At 37.1% G+C, this 17,257-nt stretch overlaps 1 protein-coding gene across 12 annotated transcripts in view; it reads left to right on the top strand.

Moving 5' to 3' along the window:
- The window catches only part of gphna (gephyrin a), a 278,299-nt gene that overhangs the window by 154,737 nt on the left and 106,305 nt on the right, over positions 1-17,257 (top strand). For 8 of the 12 annotated variants that reach the window (XM_066694144.1, XM_066694141.1, XM_066694143.1 and 5 more), the window contains exons 7-8: positions 4,714-4,986; positions 11,139-11,249. In XM_066694144.1, the coding sequence (XP_066550241.1) occupies positions 4,714-4,986; positions 11,139-11,249 (384 nt within the window). The remainder of the gene's footprint in view (positions 1-4,713; positions 4,987-11,138; positions 11,250-17,257) is intronic. The other 4 variants (XM_066694145.1, XM_066694146.1, XM_066694142.1 and 1 more) reach the window with 1 other exon arrangement.

Genomic DNA, 17,257 nt, shown 5'->3' with positions numbered 1-17,257 from the left:
TGCTAAGGTGACAGGACAACTGCACCGCATCAAAGGGACGATGGATGGGACCATGTACCGTCAAATCTTGGGTGAGAACCTCCTTCCCTCAGCCAGGGCATTGAAAATGGGTCGTGGATGGGTATTCCAGCATGACAATGACCCAAGACACACAGCCAAGGCAACAAACGAGTGGCTCAAGAAGAAGCACATTAAGGTCCTGGAGTGGCCTAGCCAGTCTCCAGACCTTAATCCCATAGAAAATCTGTGGAGGGAGCTGAAGGTTCGAGTTGCCAAACGTCAGCCTCGAAACCTTAATGACTTGGAGAGATCTGCAAAGAGGAGTGGGACAAAATCCCTCCTGAGATGTGTGGAAACCTGGTGGCCAACTACAAGAAACGTCTGACCTCTGTGATTGCCAACAAGGGTTTTGCCACCAAGTACTAAGTCGAAGGGGTCAAATACTTATTTCCCTCATTAACATGCAAATGAATTTATAACTTTTTTGAAATGCGTTTTTCTGGATTTTTTTGTTGTTATTCTGTCTCTCACTGTTAAAATACACCTACCATTAAAATTATAGACTGATCATTTCTTTGTCAGTGGGCAAACGTACAAAATCAGAAGGGGATCAAATACTTTTTTCCCTCACTGTATGTGAAACAAGTCTTTGTAATTTTAAGATAAATTAAGATTGATATTTCATATAAGAAAGACGGTTTAAATTATACAAAGCCATCTAAATTATTATCTGAAATGCTGGTTTTAGATGTGTTACAGAGTCATGTTTCATGGGTTGGATAGTATCTCGTGATGTCTCTCTGTTCATACAATCTTTTAATAGTTGTGTGGTGGCAATGTAACATTCAGAAACAACATGAGCTTGAGTTTTATAAGATCCCAGTAGCTCTGTACATTTGGTAATTCGTTGGCTAAGGATATGGACTTCAAGGACAATCAGGTTCTTCTGGAAATGGTATGGTCCCATTTCCCAGGCTCCAGGTCCCAGGGCATTTTTTACAAGAATTGGGAAGCTTATACCTATTTTTTATGTTCATGGGAATTGATGTTTTATGTGTGACTTAAGAAACTAATTGAAATGGGGCAAGGCCCAAGGCTGTAGATCACTGCTTTCTCTATGTTCTTCTGTAAAATGTAGAATATAGGTGAGCAGTGCACCCCAATCTACAGCTTAGATTCGAAAGGCATTGAGAAACAACAAGTAAATAAAAAGAGCCATGATTCTTTAAATACATGTACAAATTATGACTGATTTTTCCAGTGTTCCTGTGTGCTTGGCTCAACACAATAGGGGTAGTTTTACCAGAAATGAGCAAGGAGCAGGGAAAACTAAGTGATTTACATCAGCCCCTGCTTCTACCAAATACGTCCAGGCAGTGTGTCATGTTGTATGTATATTGTAAGAATGGCATTTGTTACTGGTAGTTTTTGGGCCTTTTTTGCCCCCATTATAATTCAAGGTTATATATTTCAGCCTTAAGAGTGTATCTAAAGGCTGTGCCCTGCACAATGTATGTCACCCTACATAATTTGTTCCAGGTAAACTGGCTGTGAGGTTTGCTGGATTGGTTCTGACACTGTGGTCAAATCCTTCTCTCACAGCTTTAAGAATGTGTCAAATGAATATGATGTTTTCTCCTGGCATTTTAATTTGAAAGGACACTGTAAACCCCCATAACCCTCTAGCAGCTTGAGCTAAAAACCCACACCAATGACTCGACTGCTCTGCGATTGATGCAGCTGTCTAACTGATTATTGCTTAGGAGTTTGAGAAGTGGAAAGAAATGCTATTCCTATGAAAAGGGGAAATATATATATGTATGTATGTATTGTGGCACAGTATGGAGATGGACACAGATATAGGTGGGATCTAAGGAAAAAAGCATGCACAATGGCAGGGATATGATGCAAATGCTGCTGCCCCCCATCCCTCCACGCCAACAAGGTGTGCTGGCTTCCTGCTTTTTATACTGGAACCAGGCCAACCAGTGGAGTCCTGCAGATCAGGTGTTTTCAAGTGCTTATACACTGCCCAGGCCATTGCGGGTCATTTTGTGCCCTACCCAGCAACAATATACACCGATCAGCCCCAACATTATGACCACTGACAGGTGAAGTGAATAACACTGATAATCTCGTTATCATGGCACCTGTCAGTGGGTGGGATATATTAGGCAGCAAGTGAACATTTTGTTCTTGAAGTTGATGTGTTAGAAGCAGGAAAATTGGCAAGCGTAAGGACCTGAGCGACTTTGACAAGGGCCAAATTGTGATGGCTAGACGACTGGGTCAGAGCATCTCCAAAACTGCAGCTATTGTGGGGTGTTCCCGGTCTGCAGTGGTCAGTACCTATCGAAAGTGGTCCAAGGAAGGAAAATCGGTGAACCGGCGACAGGGTCATGGGCGACCAAGGCTTATTGATGCACGTGGGGAGCGAAGGCTGACCCGTGTGGTCCGATCCAACACACGAGCTACTGTAGCTCAGATTGCTGAAAAAGTGAATGCTGGTTCTGATAGAAAGGTGTCAGAACACAGTGCATCGCAGTTTGTTGCGTATGGGGCTGGGTAGCCGCAGACCAGTCAGGGTGCCCATGCTGACCCCTGTCCACTGCCGAAAGCACCTACAATGGGACCTACACAATATTAGGCAGGTGGTCATAATGTTATGGCTGATCGGTGTATATGTATGTATAAGCTGTAGATCTAAGCAAATGGAAACATTTTAGGGAATCCTTCATCTAGCAGTGGATTGATAAAGGCTGATGTGGATGGTGATTATATATATTCCCAGCCAAAGGAGTGACGTTCCAATATGGTATGGAAGTGTCCATCTGGAGAGTCAATCGATTGTGCAATGAAAACTACCTACCAGTTCATTAATCAATTATTACCTCACTCCAGGCAGACTTCACTATGCTAGTTAGGCAAGGCAGTATGAGCCTGCCATACAAAAAAAAAATGCAAACAATGAGGAAATTGTATTTAGGACTCCTCTTTAGACTGCTATTGGACAGCATGGTGGTAATGTCAGCAATAGCATTGCTATAATACTCTGAACTTCCTGGCACTGCATTATACAAAAGCACCTTCTGTGGATTCATGTCAAAATATTACACAGCACATAAAGAAACACAACACCAATAATCCTATAATCTAAGACCTGATTTTGTTGGATATCCCCCTCTATCCGCTGACTGACAGAACAGATGTATCTGAAGTGATGCATTATATTATAAGTAGGGCTTTTGGTTTTCAGCATTTCTTTTTGATGTCATAATATCCCTATAAATGTATTTTGAGCTGAGTCACTTTCTTAAACTCTGGAAAATAAATGAATTACCAACCAACATTGATTATTTTTACCTTCCTTTCTTGATCGAGCTGCCGATTATTATCAGAATTTAAACGTAATTAGTATGCAGATGCATCTTAATGACAATTTAAGATTTGTACTGATTATAAAGACAAGCAGTGATAAGAAAAACCGAAATCCCTAAGTATGTGTTAATACATTGTTTGAGGGGTGTCTCTTATTGTGTTAGAGATGTCATCTTACTAATTTAGGTCAAGAAGACCTCAAATGAGAAGCTTATACAATAGGAAACACCCTTCACAAAATGTAATAACTTATTAAAACTAGCACACATAAGGATTACACACATTCATGCATTTACAGTGATAAGAACATATACTATTTAATGGTTTGACCCAAGGTTAGCCATATCATTTTTTTTCAATACAAATATGTCTGTGCATGCAAAGACATTTAAGCACAATAAAAGGTAAATATTTGGAGCGGTTACTTTTTGATTGGAAGGTTTCTCACATGCAATTTAAAGTACAGGGAAACCAAGACTTGCCATGTTTCCTATATTACATGAATCATCATTATTATTATGGCTATGCTAAAGCTCTGGAAATGTATTGTTGTCTTTATCTATTATAGACAGACAGATTTACAAAAAGAAACAGAAAGGGAAGATCAAAAGGCTCAAAATGTATGGCATGGCAAAGGAGCCCACCATGAAACAGATTCCTTATTGCCTTTAATTTATGATGTATCATTATAACACAGTCGTTTTATCACTTTCTTGCACTGAAATGAGTAATGATGAATATTGTGTGGATGATAAGAACATCAGTACTGTCTGTAAAGATTAAAATGTTGTAAGTTGATTGTGTGCTGAAACCAGGTGTTAATTAAGTATTTATGTATACCACATCTCTTCCAATCACACCATGGAATTTTGTCACAGATAAGATTGGATGCCATCTTATCTTAGCATAGAGCATGCCAGCTTCACTCTCAGGAAAGGTTTACACTGGATGAGCTAGTGGCTAGTTCTGTGCTCTATATGACAAGGACGCGCTGTTCGTACAACAGTGACGTCACAAATGATGGGTGACAGCACCCCAGTGCCAATGAGACACAGAACCCACAGTGCCCACATATGTAATGCCCTACAAAACTCCAAGACCTGAAAACCAAGGTTGTAGTTAGAAACCTTAAGCACTGAATGAAGCAATTACAATGAAACTTCTCTGAAGACTATTGGCTTATATAACATATCTTCTTCTAATAAAGAGACTTAAGGGTCCAGCAGATGCATTTTCACATAAAGCTCCAGTTTGTTAAAGGTAGGCTTAATCCCCAGGAATTATTGACTGGACAGCCCTGCAGTAACGCCACACTGTACTTCTTCTTCCTCTCAGGAATGCTTCCAGTTCATCCTGCCAGCTCTACCTCATGCCATTGACCTGCTGCGGGATGCCATCGTGAAAGTCAAGGAGGTTCATGACGAGCTGGAGGATCTCCCGTCACCGCCCCCCCCACTCTCTCCTCCCCCCACCACCAGCCCCCACAAACAAACAGAGGACAAGGGGGTTCAATGTGAGGAGGAGGAAGAGGAGAAGAAGGACAGTGGGGTGGCCTCCACGGAGGACAGCTCCTCGTCCCACATCACTGCCGCCGCCATCGCTGCCAAGGTCTGTGTGAGCCGGCGCCGGGGCCACTCTCATAGAATGGACCCTCTGTCTGTCCGTTTTATGTAAGCAGTAAGAGAAGACCCTGCAGAGCTGCCACACGGGCCTTCAGCCTTTCCCTGGGGAGCCACAGAATACTCGTGTCGTCCAATTTTAATAGCTTAATTGGACCATTTGTTTGATTTATTAGTTCATGTTAACCTGTTTTCCAGGTCTTCACTCAATGAACATTTAAAGCTATAAAACCTGTAGGACTATGTCTCTCCAGGACCAGGGCTGGAGACCCCTGTTGTAGCCCAAACGCCCTGGGTAGACCCTCAAATACCAGGCCTCTCTCTTTTTGTACAGCCAGTTCCTTAATTGTATAATTTCATCAGTTCCTAATGCATCAAATAAGGAATTGTGCCCAAATCCTGCAACAGAATGGAATGAAAGGTTCCTTGTTGGCAGTTTTGCCACCTGAGGAGATGTCTGATATATATATTTTTTTTAATATTTTGGGGTTATTAATGGTAAACACACATTTATAAAACATATATTTTTGCTGAGAGAAAAATAGTCCCAATATATTTAAGTAAACAAGTTATTTTTGAGCATTTAATTAATTGAACTGTGCAATTTTAGTATGTTGAACATCTGTCTCCATAATATAACACAATTGTCCAGTAGGTGGCTCTGCATTCTGGGTAGTGTCACTTATTTTAACCTGCTCTTTTTGAATTCCAAAACCTAGAATTCTATACAGTTGGCAAATTGATATCTGTCTACCAGTGTAATCTGCTGTAACTTGTTTTTTACCCATTGGCTGTTCTGCAATATTAATTAGCACCCCCATTATTCACAAAGGACACATATGTCCAATTCAATTATATAATGTTCATCTAATTTGAAATGCCATCTTTCTCCTATTGTACTCCCTAATTTGGAAAGACCAGTTTCATGCATCAACTCTTCAACAGTACGGCAGATAAGGGTGTATTACCCTTCCAAAATTGAGCTAGATCCTCCTCTTTATCCATAATAGGTGAATGCTACAGATTGCTGTTATGTATTTATTAATTTTACTGCCAAAGGACAGAAATCAGCCTTTCAGAGTTGTATTTGATGTCAACTCCAGTTGAGTTTAATTAATTCCCTTCTCATTCAAGTCAGTGTGGGGATGCCCAAGCATTTATCAGATAGGGCACTCATTATACATCAGGACATTTACAGATTAGGAGCCCAGTGTGACATATATGTAACATTTAACAGGGCTAGAAGAAATATATTATCCCAATTTCCCGGACCGCTGTATATGACATATAGGTCACACTGGTTTCCTAAGGGTCAAACTTAAATTGCCTGTATAGTAACAGTCACTAACACTGACATTGCAATAAATTAGTGGAGCTGCTAATTGTTTTTTGGACACGTATTTTAAACAGATTACCTGAGCACAGGCTGCTCCTCAAGGACCATTGTATTTACTACTAATAGTGATGTAGAGACCAGTGAATAAATATAACAATATTATTATTTTAGGGTGATTAGTAGAATGTCTAGTAGGTGCATATTTTGCATTCCAAAAAAGGTAAAATAATAGAATCCAGATATTGCCTGAAAGTAGAAGGGCTAATGACAGAGTTGTTTATTCCCATATTGACACTATATTGCCCTACAATTAAATCTTATTCAGTCACTTTATCTTCTGACACAGATCGTCATTAAAATTCACTTGATGTAACCTAGTTGAATTCAAGATCTCTTATGTTTATTAATTGGATTCCGTCCTACATATTCCCATGTCAATGATGCTTCTGACAAGTTAGCCCCTGTGGAGGGTGGTATAATAGGATGCAAATTGAGCTTTTGAAAGTGCAAATTGCTGGGTGTAGGGCAACCTTAGAATGTAAAGTAATACAAAAGCATAGTTAGGGCCAGGAATTTTAATGCTTACACAATATCTTCTGATCAGTATTCCTTGTTGTTTAACACCAGTTATGACTGGGATGAAAAATAATGCTTGGAAGGATGCTTTAATGTTAGGAATCACCTTTAATGTTTAATCATTTACATAATTCAAGTATTATTTGTGGTTCACGTGTTTTAATGACAGAGATGCAGGTTAAACGTACACCCATATTGTACCTTAACACAATAAGTGCACACCTTGGTCCCAGAGAGAAAATCTAAATTATTTAAAATCTTTTCAGAAAACAAAATAAGCAACTCAATTAGGAATTAATGAAACTGCATATTCCGCCATAAATCTACTATAAATGAATTAATGCGGTCCAGTTCTGTGTGTGTGCACGTGTATGTGTTTAGTTTCTGCAGTCTTTCTTTTGCTTTATTTCAGGATCCTAAGTCTTAAATGTCAACAATTTTCCATCTGAAATAAATATCACATTAGTCTAAGATAAATGTCATTAGTTTGTATACATAAGTTCCAAGCAGGCTACACTCTGCCATCAATAAGTTTATTACGGACTGTTTTATTATGGTAAAATCTGACCATTGAATAGACGCAAGCCTAATTATTTATTTAACTTGCATTTTCACACAAAAAATCTCAGGACAACCTGAGCTATCTCAAATGACCCCAGATTGAATTGTTCATCTCCACTAGGGATTGGACAAATAAAAAACTTTATAAATTGACCCTGTGGCTTATTTGATATGGGACAGGGACAGCCCATAAGCCTTGATTCACAAGGACAGTGCACCAATTTAGAACAAACACGGTGACTAGCAACAGATGCATTTACTCCCTTTACACAATCCAGACCGTGAAATGTGCATTTGAGCCACCTATGGGATTGTCTTTCCCTCCCTGCTGTAATTAGTACTAGTTTGATTATGTTCATCAAATGTATCATATAAAGTTTATTCTCTGGAAATATTTGAGCATGCATGTAACTGTGTGTGTATTTTAAATAAAACTAACTTATTTATGATTTATTTTATTTCAGTTTATTTAATATTATTTTGTTGTAGTCCAAAAACAGATTGATACAGGATTTGTTTTTGCTCTTTTACAAGATCAATTAGACAATGAAGTGAACGTAAGTGAACATCCTGGCTTGTTGCCAGGTTTATAAAGCTCTTAATAAATAACTTATGTATTACATATAAACCACTCTCCCTTTACCAGCACATTTACTTTGGTTTTGATGGTACATTTTGCAACACCCTTAAAATCACGCTTATAGTGGAACTACTGTGATTCCTAAAATCACAGTTGCATGCATCTTTGTATGTTGTTAGAATAAGTAAGTTGTTTTAGAAGTATGATGCATATCACTCTTCCAGATCAAGTCAATAATATAAGCAATTTAAAATTCAAAGAACAAAAACAAGAAACAAAAGGACTGAGAGAGTGTGCATGCTGATATTTGGCATACGCCATTCATTTAAGTTTCACATTTTTAATTTTTAATAGTTGGTTATGTGATTGACTTGATCTGGAAGAGTGGTATTTATAGTACACTGTAACAACAGAAATATGTGTAAAACAATGATTTGAGTAATTGTGGTAGTTCCACTTTAAGTGTGAAATTGAGAGGAAAATGTAGATGTTTTATGCAACTGGCTTATATAATAATATTTGGAAACATGTCAGAGAAGGGTATTTAGGAAAATTTGGCTTCTGAGGAAATCGTATGTTGCAGATGCACCAACATTTTGACAAATTGCATGCAGTGATGGTGCCCTCAACTATAACTGGCCCAACTTATCTTAGTTTTTTTTAGCCAATGCTTGAACTGTCATGTAGGGAAACTATAGTTAGATATTATGGAATCTAGGTAGATATCTCAATACAGTTGTAGGGAACATCTTGACTGTTGATTTTCAAGTAAAAACCTTAAAGTTGATGAGGCTTGATAATGCTCCTTACACAAAGTGGATGAAAAGTTGTAGGAAGTCACAGTTATGAATATCACAGCACTGCTTCTGGTGATATTAAATCTAACATCAGGTTTTTCTGCAAACAAGGAGGAGGAGTTTTGCCACTGTGGCTTCCAACATGGGCAGGCAGTAAGAAAGCCAGTGCAAGCCAAACATATTGGTAGGATGCAGATCCAACCATTGTTATCTGAAAGAGAAAATCATTCTTAAAGGAGTTTGGAATATTGCATCACACATTAGAAATGTCAGAATGGTCATAAGGACCATGCCCAAGACCAGTTGCCACTACAGTCTACCTTCAAGTATACAGGGGACCAGTCCTCAAAGCTTCTCTGAAGATTCGGATGAACCCAAGATTGGCACCCCAAGAGAAGGCGCTGAACTCAGAATATCCAACTTATAAAAACACATGAAGGGGGCACATCTCTAAAGAGGGCCCAAGATGCTGGTATGGCTCTGGTCAAATGCACCAACGTGATCTTGTTTTCAAGTACTTTTTAAGTGTATTTTCCATTCCTTAAGCTTTAGCAGTTTTCCTAGTAAATATCATCCTGACCTTTACTTGCTTTACCTAAATGTGATGTGATGTGGTAATGTAAATGTTATAGGAAGGAAATCATTCATCCTTACCTAATAGCACTTATACTACAAATACATATTTGTATGTATTGCATCATTATAAGCAGTTGTGTAGGTTGGGGGAGAAGGAGGGTGGGATGTGGCTGCCAACCTTGATCAGAAAAATAAAATGTAGGCTATATGAATATTAAAGAACATTTACATTTCTTTGCCCCCAAGTCAAGCTACACCATTGTGATAATGTAAAAACATATTTTGTAATTTATTTACATTGCTCAATTATTGAGGAATTGAAATGTATGCAATCAATTTTATATTCTCATTTATATTGCTTATTCAGCCTATTATTGCTCTTAAAAGTTTATTTCAACTGCAGCTGGTCACCAATATAGAAATGTGTGGGTGGGTGTTAATTTACATGGTTGTAAGGATAAACTGTGAGCATGTAAATGTAAAGATGTACCTGGATGTAACACAACAGTTAAAGCTTAAATACTGTTGTTAATAATGTTGATATTTTTGAACAAGAATATGCACCTAACATAAAGAGATATATAGAGGCCTGAATTAAAATTATCCATCTGTTGGATGTACCCCATCTGAAATAAGAGGAGTTTGATGACTGAGTCACCTTTTTTCTATATATACACCTGTATTCCATTGCATGTATTTGCAAAATGTGCTTTGTTTAAATTATGGCACAAACATTACAGGCTTTTAGATATCCTCAAAGAGCATTTGCAGGTTATTTTCTCACAGGTATTTTCTTGATTTAATTCCTCTAGAATTACGTGACCGCTCCCACAACATTGTTGTGCTCATCAAAATCTGTGAGAAGCTCATTTGGCACCACAGGTAGTTTCAGATTTGATGCCACAAAAGTTTAGCAGCACAAGTTCCATTTGCAGTAATTCTTCTGCAAGTGTTTTGCGGTGCAAACAGTTTTAATTTAATTGGCTCCTAAATTCTGAATGTTTTCCGTATCATATAAAGTTATGTTTTTAACACAGCAGGGCATGTTGTGCTCTGCCTGAAAAGATCAGAATCAGCAAAAACAAGAAGAACGTCAATATCTTTAGCTAGCTGTAAGGAGCATAGTTCATTAACAGTTACCTAATTTTCTCACTGAGACATTGCCAAGCTGTTATTTATGTATTTATCTTGATTACATGTATGCCTGTTGCATAATATCGTGCTTTAAAGTAGCACAAGCTGAAGGTAACATTCCTTCTTCAGATACAGAACACAACTGTGTGTAGACTTGTTGGGACCTCTGTCGGTGTGGTGGAAGAGAGTTGCCTGCAGATATTACTGTTGTGCTGCATGCAATACCAAAAGGCTTGACATTGATCAAGGACAAGCCATCAGCATCATTTACTTCACACACACCTTGGCATTTGTATTTTAATTATTCAGCACAGGCTGGTTCTGTGCAGACAGCTTTCAAACAGCTTGCTAAGGAAAGAGACCAGAAGAAAGACATTTTAATCAATAAACATTTTTTGGCCTGGGTAATATGTACTAAAAGTGGGAGATCTACTGTATATGCCCAGCCCCTGTCACATTTTTCATCTTACTAATATCAATCAGCTGTCCCTCACTGAGCTGAGTGTGTCCCATTGAATTTTATTTATTGCATTTGTGTGTCTTCTTGCCATTGTCCTGATATTTGTTGTGTTGTACATCAGAGTCGGAAACCCAACCATAACCCTGCTGTTGTCATGGCAAAAGGTGGTCACTTCATCCCTGGCTTCATCAGTCATCCCTGTCATTCCACCAGCAGCATTGCAGAGGAGTTGGTAAGACACTTTTAGCTTTCATCTGGTGAGCTCTAACCAGCGTGTAACCATTACATGTGTGTACAGCAATTATGCAGCAATTCAGCCCCAACATGTTGGTCAGCTAAGTCTACAGGACAAATAATAAAGATTTTGTATGGTGTAAAAAACGATAAGACTATGCTATAACTATGAATATGTATTGGAAGCCACCAACAGGGTAACGTATCTTATGCAAAATGCAAAGAAAAAAAAAAGAGTGCTTGTGGATGAAATCTGCTTTGTGATATAGTCTCTTATCTTGAATCTTTAAAATGTTCTCCAGTACTCAAACTGCAAAATGAATGTTCCTCTTTACTCCCTGGTTCGAGTCCTGGCTTGGGGGGCCTGTCTGTGTGGAGTTTGCATGTTCTCCCCGTTTCTGTGTGGGTTTTCTCTGGGTACACTGGTTTCCTGTCACCGTTGAAAGACATGCAGGTCAGGTTGATTGGTCTCTCTAAATTGCCATGTGCGCGTGTGCATGTGCGCGTGTGCGTGTGCGTGTGCGTGTGTGTGTGTGTGTGCGCGTGCGCATGTTGTCCACCGATTGAATGGCGTCCTGTCCTGGGACTATTCCTGCTTTGCGCCCTATGCCTGCCGGGATTGGCTCTGGCTTCCCCACGACCCTCGCCAGGAAAAGCGCCTTCTATACTGGATGGATGGATGGACGTTCCTCTTTACCACTTGCATCCCATGTACTTGCACAATAAAATGTGCAAGTCTCCAAATATGTAGATTGGATAGTGTCAAAACTGGAGTTTCAATATGTGTTTTAACTCTAAAAAAAACAATTTGTGCACAAAAAATAAATCTGCTAGCATTTCCATAGGCTCAATTTAATTTGTATGAGATTACCAGCTATCAATCTTGGCAGGAAATGTATGGATGTCACGCAATCTTATTTCAGATAAACTGCAGTGTTAAAATTATGCAATAAAGCTGTGATTTTTTTAATTGATCAAGTATATTTAATATGTAGTTTTACCCATGTTGTTTTCAAGTATCTTGTTGGGTGCCATGTCATAAGTAGTAAAAAAAATATATATATATCAACTTTTTTTTACTTTTTCTCACGACTCATTTATCAAAGACAATACACTCGGGTTGTATTACTAAATAGATGACCATAGTAATCCACTTGATTTTATTATTTTGCTGCTGATCATTGAACTTTCAAACTCCCTCTATGAAAGAGCTTATATACATTTCATGTCAAATCCATGTTTCCATATGAACATTTTTGTTGTTTACACATTTTTCACTTACAATTGACATTATTTGTGTTTGTTTATTCAGTCACTTCATGTACAAATAACCACAAATGGAAACTCTACTAAAGACAACTGCCCTCACTGGTAGAAATCACAATGGCCATGCTGTACTCTTATGAATGGAAATAATAATAATAATAATAATAATAATAATAATAATAATAATAATAATCATAAAAATCTTCTTAGTCATATACTTATGTGGCTGATGTCTTTGCACAAACACAGGGAACATTAAAATAATAATGTACATATCCCAGTAGCAGGTAGAATGTCTAATAAACTGCAGATTACACAATAAACCATAATGCAATAAATTACATAGTGAAGGAAATAATAATAATACAGTGAAATATGCATGATGGAAAATCACGTTTTAAACACATAACCATCACTTTTATTGGATTCAGTCATTAATGTCCCTGTAAGTGGCTCCCCTTTATAGTGTGTGTGATGCGTCATTTGGATGTGTCAGTACGGTAACATTATCATACGGTAACATAACTTTGTATGAAGCCACACTAATGACCTTAATGACCTGCATTTGATAGATACAATTAAAACGTTTTTTTTTCCTTCAATATTTTTACAGCACAACAACCATTTGACAATGTATCATTGTTTATACACATTTTACTGCATTGTTATTTTTGGAATTCAAACAAGAAAAATCTTTATAAAGCAGAATCAAAATGTCATTGTTTGGCAATGATTTCAAAATCTTGCACCTTTCGAACAAATTTGTACCAGTTATTTAGGCCTACATTCTAATGGTCTAGTGCCTTAATATGTTTGGAAATATAGCATGTACTAATAACTTCATTATTATGAACTAAAATTTGACTTGAATCTAATTTTCTTAGCATAGAAGTTAATCTGATCTAATAAAAGCTATAAAATATATAAGAAACAAAGGAAGTTAATAATGGGAAAATACCTAAGCATTTTAGCAAGATACAAAAGATAATAGATTAGTAGATGTTTTTAATAGATTCCTAGAAAAGATTGTTGCATCTGTAATGTGTATATCATTATATTAGCTTAATAACATTTCCCTGTGCATTAGGGTTTTAGATATTGTATGCATTCCTATGATTTTAATTAGCTATACCTAAGCCAACAGCTCCAGATGTCTAATTAAGCTTTACATTGTTGCCAAATTGGTTCATTCTTAATCCTGCAATAACTCTTCTGCAGTGCAGTGTGAATAATCTTAATGTATATATATGTAGAAATAGCCAGTGTTGACAACCTTGAAAGCCTTGCAAACATATAGTCAGTGTTTCCCAGTGCTAGACTAGGGTGAATTCAAATCTTTTACTTCAGTCTTCTTCTGTCCAAAGGAAAACTGGTTTGGTATTGGTTTGCAAATTGTGATTGGTGGATGTGTCAAAGTTTTTGTATAATGTGGGTGTTAACCTTCAGTAAATCTTATTATAATTCCCATATTTTATGTGGTCTTATTCTAGATCTGTTTTATCTCTTGGGATCCATTCTATAACTTATTTTTGTGCATCTTTGGTCTGTTCTTCATGCAGTATATCCAGACCATTGCCATTTCAACATTTTCACTTTAAATTATGTCACATACCTTTGTTTGTTCTCGGGTTCATTTATTCATTTTTCTGCCTCTTCTCATTATTCCAAGCATGCATCATTAAATGCTTCTCTGTGTTTCCAGTTTCTGTATCACTTTTGCATTTAGTGACCAGGTTTCAGTGCCATAAGTGAACACTGGTAGTATGTATTGATATTTTTATCTTCAAGCAAATGGGTAGATTTTTCAATAGCATGACGTTTCTTTCAAATGAACTCCATCCTACTTTTCCTCTTCTTTTGATTTCTTCCATAAGATCTCCATCTGCTTTGATTTGCTGTCCTAGGTAGACATATCATTTGACTTCAATTACATTTTGGCCTAGTTAGATGTTCTTAATTATAACAAAGTTGTGGCACATAACTTTGTTCTTAGTCAAGTTCATTTTGAGTCTCTTGAATTTGAAGCAACAGGTCTTCAGGCACACGCACACACGTGCACACACGCGCACACACACACACACACACACACACACACACACACACACACACACTACCAGTCAAAAGGTTTAGAACACCCCCATTTTTCCAGTGTTTATTGAAAATTAAGCAGTTCAAGTCCAGTGAATAACCTGAAATGGTACAAAGGTAAGCGGTAAACTGCCAGAGGTAAAAAAAAAAAAAAAAAAAAAAAAATAGTGTTTACTAAAAAGTAATGTACATTTCAGAGTTATATACTGTGTTACTACACCCTCTAGAGCATTGTTTGGCAGTGTTTCGCGCAGCTCCTGTGCATAGAAGTTACACTGTATTCCTACAATGCACACATCATTTGAAAGCCTTTTCTCTTGGTTACCAGCGCATTTAATTCTCAAACGCATCTGATTTACGATTGGCGGGGGGGTCTCATTCAGATAGTCACAGATCCCTGTTTCAATTGACGATTCCAGTAAATATGATTTGATGTTCTATCAAACACACAGAAATTCAGATCCAGTTATGTAAAGTTGTTGTGTATTAGTACACTGTAAACAGACTTTTCCATCTTGACATTTTGAGCTCTCTACGGGTGTGTGTTGCTTCCACCAAAACGTGGATGGTCTTGTTTTGATCAGTAGACTGTCTGGTTCCAGAATGTCATAATTGTCAATATTTTCTGAGATTTTGTATCATTTCAGAATGAAGGGGGTGTAAAAACCCAATTTTTCACATCAGAGAATGCTTCACATCATTAGAAAGCTGAGAGTTTCAGCTTTCATGTGATGCCAAACACTTGGCAAGCAACACAACAGTGAAGAGTACACATGGGATTAAAGAGAAGCACACAGATTTGGTGCCAGAGGGGTTTGTCAACTCAAGGTGTAACATTTTGTTAAACAAAACGATTCCATGATTTATTTTTTATAGCCAATTGTTTATCTGTTCTATGCTTTAATTTCATAGTACTTAGACATTAAACTGCATACATTTCAATATAAACTGGAAACATTTAGGTGTTCTAAAACTTTTGACCGGTAGTTTGTGTGTGTGTGTATATATATATAATATATATATATATATATATATATATATATATATATATATATATAATTTGATAAAGATCAAATGCTTTGTTGTCAACGATAAAGCCTAGGCAATGATCCATTGTGTTATATCCACTTTCTGAATCCTGCTTCTTCTCTTCCTTGTGTGAAGTCTTGAAGGTGATGTAGTGTTACTTACCTTTTGTACTTTGTATACAATGGTAACTAGACTAATGGGCCCATAGTTCTTCAGATCTTCTGTTCTTGTGAAGGAGGATGACAGTTGCATTGTTCCATTTATCTTGGATTTGTCTAATTCTGAGACACTTTTTTCACATGTTTCTTCAGCTGCTTATTTTAGCTTATTTTAGTATCCCCAGTGTTCATTGTAATTAACTTTTGATTTGGGGTCTTGACTGTATTTTATTTATTCTCCTTTCTTCATAAGTTATCATGTTTCATGAGATGTCTTTTTGTCTTGTGATGTATTGAGTCCTCCAACCTTTCTTGCAGTTTCCTTATTCTTACTTTTGTCACACATTTGTGAGGCATCGAGGTCTTCGGGTTGGTATGAAGTATTCTAAATCAATTTTTCAGTCTTAAAGTGTACTCCACTTCATGATATCAGTCAGCTTGTTTGTTTTTTCACTTTCCATGTTCGTATTAAGATGAACTCTACATCACTGTTGTCCCTTTTAGTATTGAATCTGTTTAGGATAGTGCAGTCGTATATTATGTGTTTTCTATTAGTTAAAATGTAGTGAATTTCACTCTTCCACTGTGACACCTTTTTCTTGTTTTCTGTGAATTTCACTAGTCTTTAACCTGTATCATTCCTGTCACTGCATCCTTATATACCTACTGATGTCTAGTATGAGGATAAAGAAGATTGTTAATAAGAAATAATTAAAAATTAAGGGCACACTATAAAATCATCTTGGGAGACTTTAGTACAATTTATTTGTCGTGTTTGTTTTTGTTTGGACCAAAACCTTGGACACAAGTGTCTCTCCTCTGGGACCTCCATTAAGCTGGGACTACAGTTGGAATTTGTTTCTAGAAATAATTTGCTTTTTGGTTTAAGAATTGCCATGTGTAGCACCCCAAATATTCCCAAATGTATCAAAGTGTAATCATTAGTAAAAAAAAAAAATCATTTGTTTACAGTTCATTCACTGAAGGTTATTACTCTGCAAACCTACTTTTTGCCAATTAAAATGCTATTAATGCTATTATAATTGCTAACAGCCAGTAATACATCGAAAGATGCTAGCAAAAAATTGCTTAGCATTAATTACCAACTGTGAAACCACCCCTATGGGCTTCTCATATTGGACACATGGCTTACAGAGTAAGAGTGTGAAAATATATTTATCAGTATCTGTGAGAACAGTCTGAGTCTTTGAGAACATCATTCTGGAGCAAAAAGAAAATGCTTTCAACCATAATTTTAAATATTATTTCAAATTAAAAGGCAAAGCAACCACTGTTTTCAGAAAAAGCAAGTCATTTTGGAATATGTATTTTAATGTTTTGTTAATTTCAAACAATATAGGAAGTGGTTGTGTATGTGTAAAATGGGAATGCCATTATCTGAGAAGTTCATTCTTCAATGAATCTTTTGCAATCTGGGTGTAGGAGTCACATTTTGTAGGGAGTA

Source organism: Amia ocellicauda, chromosome 21, assembly GCF_036373705.1.
Source record: "Amia ocellicauda isolate fAmiCal2 chromosome 21, fAmiCal2.hap1, whole genome shotgun sequence".
NCBI lineage: Eukaryota > Metazoa > Chordata > Actinopteri > Amiiformes > Amiidae > Amia > Amia ocellicauda.
This window is presented reverse-complemented; position numbering and strand designations above follow the sequence as displayed.